The sequence below is a fragment of the Otolemur garnettii genome, unplaced genomic scaffold (genome assembly GCF_000181295.1).
Source record: "Otolemur garnettii isolate 467f Iridium unplaced genomic scaffold, OtoGar3 scaffold00018, whole genome shotgun sequence".
Classification (NCBI taxonomy): domain Eukaryota; kingdom Metazoa; phylum Chordata; class Mammalia; order Primates; family Galagidae; genus Otolemur; species Otolemur garnettii.
In genome coordinates this window covers 14,919,859-14,929,135 of record NW_003852413.1, presented here as the reverse complement: position 1 = coordinate 14,929,135, position 9,277 = coordinate 14,919,859, and the positions used below count along the sequence as shown (strand labels likewise).

Sequence of the window (9,277 nt, the reverse complement as noted above, 5' to 3'; positions counted from 1 at the left end):
GTCATTGTTGTTTGGCGGGTCCAGGCTGGGGATTCGAACCCACCACCTTAGGTGTACGTGGCTGGCGCCTTAGCCGGTTGAGCTATAGGCGCCGAGCTTATTTATAACTTTTAGAATAAACTTTAATTCATATCAAATAATCACAAACCTGAGATCTGACAAACTTGTAAAGATTTATCAGCAGCCTTTTTGCTTCGGGTATCATTACCACAACAGTAAAATTAGCATCTAGAAGTAGGCATATCCAATCCATAATCTGAAGATAAACAGGGAAAGGAAAGTTAAGATCTTAAATATAATTTTAGGCTCATTCATTCTACAAACTTCATAACTTTATCAAACAGTTATAAGAAAAACAGGAAAGAGGAACTTATAACTAACTTGATAAAGGTGCATTTCCTTAATTATCAGAGTTTTCTGCAAAAAAATTGCAGAATAGCATAAAACTATTAAAAGACAGAACACTTTATAAGCCAAGAAGAAAAACACAAGAAATAAAAGAACTTAACTAGGTAGGTTCACAAAAAGAAATATAAATAGCTAAGACAGTTCACCTCTCTCATTAACAAAGAAATGTAAATTAAAATAAGGTTAACATTTGTTATCTGTATTCAAAAGTCTGACAAAACTATTGTCAGTAAGAAAGTAAAAAATAAGGTCTCAGACCCGGATGACGGTAGGGATGATGATTGTCACAACTCTTCAGAAAGTTAATCTGGCATTCTGAAAACTAAAAAGGCAGGCACCTTTCATCTAGTTATTTCACTTGTGTGATTTGTCCAACAGGTGTTCTCTCATAAATATACAAGGATATGTGTATAAAGATACTCACTGGTTTGTTTACAATAGCAAAATACTGTAAATAACTTCAATGTCTATCAATATAGAACACTAGCAAATAAATTAAGATATATCTGTAAAATGAAATAGTATGTACTAGTTAAAAGGAGTGAGGCAGATACATGCGTATTGGTGCAGGAAATGTCTAAAACATAATAGGTGGGAAAAAAAATTGCAGAATAGCATAAAATTATGATCTTATTTGAGTCAGAAAGACAAAATGGGGGCAGCATCCATAGCTCAGTGGGGAGAGTGCTGGCCACATACACCGAGGCTGGTGGGTTTGAACCCGGCCTGGGCCAGCTAAACAACAATGACAACTCCAAGAAAAAGTAGCTGGGCATTGTGGGTGCCTGTAAGTCTCAGCTACTTTGGAGGCAGAGGCAAGAAAATCGCATAAGCCCAAGAGTTTGAGAGGTTGCTGTGAGCTGAGGGCGACATAGTGAGACTCTGTCTCAAAAAAAAAAGAGAGAAATAACAACATAGTCCTAAAGCATAGGATTTTTTGAGATAGTCTCAACTCTTTTGCCCCCTAGGCTATAGTGCCAGATCATCAACTTAGCTCATAGCAACCTCAAACTCCTGGGCTCAATGATCCTCTTGCCTCAGCCTCCCAAGTAGTTGAGACTATAGGTGCCCGCCACTATGCATGGCTAATTTTTTTTTAATTGCAGTTTTTGGCTGGGGCCAGGTATATTGAGACTTCTGGTATGAGGCCGGTACCCTACTCCTTGAGCCACAGGGGCCGCCCCTTAGGCTTTTTTTATATTTTTTGAGACAGAGTCTCAAGCGGTCACCCTGGGTAGAATGCCATGGTGACATCATAGCTCACAGCAATCTCCAACTCTTGGGTTCAAGCGGTCTTCTTGCCTCAGTCTTTTGTATTTTTAGTAGATATGGGGTCTAGCTCTGGTTCAGGCTGGTCTCAAACCTACGAACCCAGGAGCTTAAGCAATCTACCTGCCTCAGCTTCCCAGAGTGCTAGGATTACAAGCATGAGACACCTTGTGCCTGCGGAAATTTTTTCTTTTTTAAGGGACAGGACTTCACTCTGCCAACTAGTCTGGAGTGCTGTGGTATGATTATAGATCACTGAAGCCTCTACTCTTAGCCTCAAGTAATCCTCCCATGTCAGCCTCCCAAAGTACTGGGATTGTAGGCATGCTCAGCCAATAAACAATTTTTAATGTTTCCTACTATAAATACTGTTTTTAAAAAGAGTCTAAGATGGCCCGGTATGGTAGCTCACGCCTGTAATCCTAACATTTTGGGAATCCAATCCAAGGAGGTCACAAGTTCGAGGCCAGCTTGAGCAAGCACAAAACCCCATGTCTCTACTAAAAATGAAAAACAGAGGCAAGAGGATCACTTGAGCCCAAGGGTTTAAGGTTGCTGTGAGACACCACTCTACCAAAGGCGACAAAGTGAGACTCTGTCTACAAAAAAAAAAAAAAAAAAAAGGTCTAACATGAGATTCTTTGAGAACATTTTTTCATTAATCTTTATTTACTCTTACTCTTTTTGTTTGTTTGTTTTTGTTTTTACAGGTGCCCACCACAACTCCAGGCTATTTTTTGTTGTAGTTGTCATTGTTGTTTAACTGGCCCGGGGCCGGGTTCAAACCTGCCAGCCTGGGTGTATGGCTGGTGCCATAACCACTGTGCTATGTACACTGAGCCTATTCTCTTATTCTTAAGAGATTAGTGGCTAGGTATGGTGGCTCATCCCTGTAACTCTAGCACTCTGGGGGGCCAAGACAGGAGAATTGCTTGAGCTTAGGAGATCAGCAAGAGTGAGACCTCCATTTCTAATGAAAATAGAAAACTTGGGTATTGTGGCATGTGCCCATAGTCCCAGCTACTCAAGAAGCTGAGGCAAGAGGAGCATTTGAACTCAGGAGTTTGAAGCTGTAGTGAGCTATGATGACACTATGCACTGTACCTTAGGCAACAGAGTTAGACTCTATCTCTAAAAAATAAAGAGAGAGATTATTAAGGGGGAAAACTGTTATCAGCCACTCCCTGTACTCTCAATAAGGCTGAGGAAATTCTTGGAAAGGGTCATAATGAAGAATGAAGAATTTAAGATGAACTTAAATTATGTAGTACATAATTATGGATCGAGAAATTTACTAAAGTGGGAGCCTCTCCGCACCTCCAACTGCAGGGGTTTGGTTATAGACAAAGGAGGAAATTGACGTGAAGTAGGAGACAGGAAGAAATCAGGTACTGAATTCCAGGTGCTGACACGCTATACAAACTTTTTTAATAGATTTTTCCCAGCACAAATCAAAGTAGAAAAATTATCTCACCTGATTAAGGGTTGGAGGGTGTATTCCAGGAAGAGTCATAGTAGCATTTTTGCTACACTTCAGATAAAGGAAATATAAATACTGGAGAAATAACTAAGTGGGGGAGGGGAAAAGGACAATTTGTCACTTTGATAAAAAAACTCTTAATAAACTTAACAGAAACACTGAAAGAATTTTAAGAGGATGTTTAACTACACATCAAACAAATATGCCAGACATTTGGGGACACAAAAGGGAATAAAACATAGGGCCTGCCATCGATGAGGAGCTCACATGGTTTGGGGAGATGGGTAGGTGGTGAGCTTACTGTCTATAATAGTTAGAGAAGAGAGAATCTACTCAGCAGTTCTTATTGTCTACTCATTTTATAACTTAGGTGGCTTAACTTTGGTCTTCAAGCTTGGCAGGGGGAAAATGTCACAGTCTATCATCCAAAAACCATTCTAGTTTCCTTGGCACAATTTTTCACTGTGAGAACTGGGCAACCTTTTTTTTTTTTTGAGACAGGAGCCTCAAGCTGTCCTCCTGGGTAGAGTGCCATGGCATCACAGCTCACAGCAACCTCCAACTCCTGGGCTCAAGCGAGTCTCCTGCCTCAGCCTCCCAAGTAGCTGGGACCACAGGCGCCCGCCACAATGCCCGGCTATTTTTTGGTTGCAGCCGTCATTGTTGTTTGGCAGGTCCGGGCTGGGGATTCGAACCCGCCACCTTGGGTGTACTTGAGCCATAGGCGCCGAGCCTGGGCAACCTTTTAATCACAAGAAAGAACTGGGTAACCTTCACAGTGTCCCAATAGCTAAACAGCATCACATAAACCAGAAATAAAATTCTATAGGACTTGTAAGAAGACTTACAGTGATATGTTGTGCTGGGATGTCTTTCAAGTGAGGCAGAAGAAATGTTTCACTATAGGCGGAATGAAGAATTGCATTTCTACTTAGGACTAAAGGAAAATCTTATTTCAATAAATAAAAGCTATTCTACTGAAATTATCAGTAACTCCATTCCCCAATGATAGTTTCCCAAATTTATACAAAAGTTTTACATCTCTAAAAGAGCTCTATCACCCAACTCTCCTAATCATTAGAGATTTTCTGGAATACATCACTAGTATAAATAATTGGTATTCATTCAGAACACTGATCTTTAGAACTGATAGTGCTTCTACCTTAGTATACCTTCTTAATTAAGAAAACAGGTTTAATTAACTTTTTTTTTTTTTTTTGCAGTTTTTGGCTAGGGCTGGGTTTGAACCCACCACCTCCAGTATATGGGGCCGGGGCCCTACTCCTTTGAGCCACAGGTGCTGCCCTAATTAGCTTCTTAATTAAAAAAACAGGTCTAAATGCAGAAAACTTAAACATAATCCATTTTCAAATAGGAAAAAAAAAAACTGAAAAAATAAAAACCCTTATAGTAGGTATCTGATCACGCCTTAGTTAGGCCTCAGCAGATGACTATATCCCTGGAAAGAGAAACAGAGGGACACTTTCTCTATTTCAAATGGATACAGCAGAGCTGCTCTTTTTGGTGTCACAGGGCATGAAGTGGTCTCCTCTGTGTCCTGAGGCTTTTCCTTTAGTTCTTGACCACAGTTATCGCAGTTATCTTCTTCAGGATTGAAGCCATTTTGAAGAATTTCGGTTTGCTTGTCCATTTTCTCATCTTCTACAGTATCAATATAGCCCAAGACTGACTCCATATTGATATCTGATTCTTGAAGACAGTCATCACCGATGCTGATGTTAATTGAAAATAAAAGATCGATTCTTATCAGTAAGTGAACGTTTAGAAAAAAATTCATTTCCTAAACATTTAGTTTTAGAAATCAATTTATTTATTTATTTTTTATTGAGACAGAGTAATACTTTGTCAACCTCTGTAGAGTGCTGTAGCATCACAGATCACAGCAACTCTCTTGGGCTTAAGCGATTCTCTTGTCTCAGCCTCCCAAGTAGCTGGGACTACAGGTGCCCACCACAATGCCCGGCTATTTTTTATTGCAATTGTCATTGTTGTTTAGCGGGCCCTGGCCAGGCTTGAACCTGCCAGCCTTGGTATATGTGGCTGGCACCATACTCACTGAGCTACAAGCGCTGGGCCGAATTTTTTTTTTGAAACGGAGTATTATTCTGTTGTCCATGCTAAAGTGCTATGGCCTCAACCTAGCTCACAGTGACCTCCAACTCCTGGGTTCAAGGGATCCCTCTGACTCAGCCTCCCAAGTAGCTGAGACTACAGGCACCTATCATACCACCTGGCTAATTTTTCTGTTTTTAGTAGAGACAGGGTCTCACTCTTGCTCAGGCTGGTGGTGAACTCCTGAACTCAAGCAATCCTCCCCACTTTGCTTCCCAGAGTGCTAGGATAACAGGTGTGAGCCACTGCACTCAGCCTAAGATCAAACAATTTAACAGATTACAAATATAATGAAGGAAAAAGACCATTACATTCTAACTTACCTCAAGAAAAGTTTTAAGCACATGCAAGTGACTGATTCGGGGATGTCAGGGAACTGCTGTAGACAGAGTTGTAATAGCTGTATGTCTGTCTTTTGTAAGGCAACTTCCATTATGTCAGGGCACAAACTAAGACAAATCAGAATTATTATTATGTATTAGAGAAAATCTCAATTTCAAATAATTTACAAGCTTTTCCAGAGTTTCAGAAAATTAGAACTGTAAAAAACAAGATCAAAAGAGTTATACGTGTTTAGTGCACATAAACATCTACCTGTAAGAAACTACACGTGTCTGGATGAGCTGCATCAGACAGTTGCGAGGATAAAACGCTGGCTCTGCTTTACATCTTCCCAGAAGTCCTGTCACTACGTCTCCAATTACAGCATGAAAGTCAGGCGTCTGTTTCATAGCCAAAAATTTACGTAGTTCCACTTCAATGTGTTTTTCTGAATCTTTCTGAAAAGGCAGAATTAAAGAACTGGGTCTGGCATATTAATAAATGTCACTCTGAACTTAAAATTTCCTAGCCCAATATTTTCTCAAATCACTAACAGTATTCGTGCCTTCCTAAGAAACTAGAGATAATACTATAATTTGCTACGCAAATAAAATGCAAAGAAAAAAACCTCAAGGTCTTAGAAATCAAAATCTTTAGAAGGCTAAATTGCAAATATATCAAATGCAGAGCTGAATGAGAAGCTAATGAAGCCAAAAACATAACATCACTCTCATGAGATGGCGGAGTCAAATAAGCGCAAATACTGGATCAACTCTGACAACCGTTAGATACCATATGACTGTTAGCTCTAGCTGTAAAAGTGACCAGAAAGATAAGATGGAATGAGAAGTAGACAGAATTTCTTTTAACCACTTGTGCTCACTTCTCAGATTTTTGATATTTTAAATTTGTCTTTTTTAAAAATTATTATTAAATCATAGCTGTATACACTAATGCATTTATGAGGTACAATGTGCTGATTTTATATACAACTTGGAATGATTACATCACACTAAATTTACCTTTATGGTTAATAAAAGTTGTCTGGATGGTGGAACCTCTGGCAGTAAATTCACATCAGTTTTTCGTCTTCTTAACTAGAATAAAGTAAATTGATTAGGATTACAAAGCAATGCAAGAGATCCAATATACATCTAGAAGAATAGAAAACACTTGAAAAAAACTTGCATACTTTTAATCTAATCACAAGCTTTTAAAAGTAAAATTTGTTATGGGGAAATGTGACTTGAACTTTGAAATTAAGTATATAAAAGGCTCGGTGCCTGTGGCTCAAGCGGCTAAGGCGCCAGCCACATACACCTAGGGTGGCGGGTTCGAATCCCCAGCCCGGGCCCGCCAAACAACAATGATGGCTGCAACCAAAAAATGGCCAGGCGTTGTGGCGGGCGCCTGTAGTCCCAGCTACTTGGGAGGCTGAGGCAGGAGACTCGCTTGAGCCCAGGAGTTGGAGGTTGCTGTGAACGTGATGCCATGGCACTCTACCCAGGAGGATAGCTTGAGGTTCCGTCTCAAAAAAAAAAAAAAAAAAAAAAGTATATAAAAAAATTTTTGGGGGGAGACAGAATCTTACTCTAGCACTTGAGTAGAGTGATATGGCTTCATCATAGTTCACAGCAACCTCAAGCTCTTGGCCTCAAGTGATCCTTTTGCCTTAGTTTTTCTATTTTTAGTAGAGACGGGGTCTTGCTTTTGCTCACACTGGTCTTGAACCTGTGGGCTCAAGCAATTCACCCACTTTGGCTTCCCAAAGTGCCAGGATTACAGGCGGGAGCCACCGTACCCAGCCTGGTTTTAGTTATTTAAACACAAAATAAAATCTCTGTACTCAGGAAGGTTTTATTGCTACTTGCAAACTGGTCCATTTTCACACACAGGCTGTAATACCACACAAATGCCCATAAAAAATAATTAATACATGTGTCATTTCTGAATAAAGGATACAAGGTTACTGGGTTCAAGGCTCAAAATAACCAGTCATCAAGATCAAAGCTGTAAGATCCGTAAGGATATGAATAATTTAGTTTTTCTCTTTCTCGACATTTGCACTAACATTTCTATTTTGATTAGTACTAAACTTACCGTTCTTGACTGCTCTGAGTTCTGGGATCTAAGTCCACATTCCTGAGATGTTTCCCAGTTTACAAAAGGGGGCATGAAATGGGTGCCTAAGAAAACACAAAATGTACAATTTCTGGAATGTTTTGACCTATTGGTATTTACCCAACTAAACAAAGAACAATAAAACTAGGGTGACCAGACTTCCCAATTTTGGCGGGACAGTCCCGCTTTTCAACAATTTGTCCTGCATCCTGCGGTGTTTTAAAAAAGTCCCGATTTTTGGAAAGAATGCACGAACGGGCTGGAGAACAAGAAGGGAATATAACGGTTTTCGGCCGCCATATGGCTATTTCACCAGAATATGAGTTTTATATTATTTTTGTTAATTTTATAATGTTAAACTGTAATAAATAATTGCTGAGAAGTGATTCTCGAGAACTGCTTATCAAAGTTTGCCTTGTTGTCAGGCCCTGCCCCGCGCCATCCCCTGCCTCCCGCCCCCCCCACCATGTTGTCCCGCCTTACAGATGTTAAAATCTGGTCGCCCTAAATAAAACACAACCACTCATGTACAATTCAAAAGAGGCTTTAGAGGCTATGTAATTTTACTGATAACCTCAGATCAGTAAACCATATTACAATTAAAAAATCACAAGCCCAGCAACATTAAGTCAACAGATAAAGCCATGGGCAAACAAGGGAGGGTAGAAGTATAACTGGCTTTGCCTTGGGTATTCTCCCGTGGGCCCTGAAATAGGAAGAACACACTGTATGTGGCTCTTCGGCATATGGACTCTAGGTACATTTCGATGAACAGTGGCAAAGTTCAAAATTAAGAACAGGCTCTGTACAACGGAGGCTGGGGAATCTACATATGAAACTAGGAGCTAATAAAGCAGTTTGTATTAATAAAACAAACATAGAAGCACGTTCCTACCTGGATCATGACTATGCTTGAGTTTGCCAAGGGCACCTGCTAACGACGACACTTCACACTTGTATGGAATCACAGTTAGAAATTTCCCGTGCAGCATAAACAGATTTTCCCCATAATACCAGAGCTACAAAAAAAAAGTTATCAAAAACAGAATATTTGTTTACAAATTCTGGTGTCACAAAGCCTTGTAACAACAATTTGCTGTGGAAGCTATCATAGTATAACAAAAAAGAACAAGAAAAGGTCAAGTAACTTTCCACAAGAATCGCACATGCACAACTTATTGATTGCTTTCTTGGGCTCTTATTTTTGCCAAGGTCTGAATGAAGCATAATTTACATGATGTTTTTGACTCAGAAAATTCTAATCAACACATACATTTAAAGTGACTGAACTGTTTAACGCTATCATTCTGATGTCTATCAACATAATAATTATTCAGCCTATTGTAATAAGGGCAAACTATTATGATGCACTAAATTAAAGCCTCAGCAAGAGTCTATAAGTTCTCAGTCTATAAAAAATAGCCTGGTGTTGGCTCGGTGCCCATAGCACCAGCTACATACACCAAGGGTGGTAGGTTCGAACCCGGCCCAGGGCCAGCTAAACAATGACAAGTCCAACAAAAAATACCCAGGTGTTGTGGCAGG

General features: G+C 39.8%; 1 protein-coding gene across 2 annotated transcripts in view; it reads right to left on the bottom strand.

Annotated features, from left to right (window-relative positions):
• Positions 1–127: 127 nt before the first annotated feature.
• NOL11 (nucleolar protein 11) overlaps positions 128–9,277 on the bottom strand; it is a 26,392-nt gene continuing 17,242 nt past the window's right edge. The window contains exons 9-17 of one of the 2 annotated variants that reach the window (XM_012803164.2): positions 8,628–8,751; positions 7,712–7,797; positions 6,634–6,708; positions 5,885–6,069; positions 5,614–5,739; positions 4,663–4,890; positions 4,006–4,084; positions 3,152–3,244; positions 128–256 (exon numbers count right to left, since the gene is read on the bottom strand). In XM_012803164.2, coding sequence (XP_012658618.1) covers positions 128–256; positions 3,152–3,244; positions 4,006–4,084; positions 4,663–4,890; positions 5,614–5,739; positions 5,885–6,069; positions 6,634–6,708; positions 7,712–7,797; positions 8,628–8,751 — 1,125 coding nt within the window. The remainder of the gene's footprint in view (positions 257–3,151; positions 3,245–4,005; positions 4,085–4,662; positions 4,891–5,613; positions 5,740–5,884; positions 6,070–6,633; positions 6,709–7,711; positions 7,798–8,627; positions 8,752–9,277) is intronic. The other variant, XM_023511109.1, reaches the window with a different exon arrangement.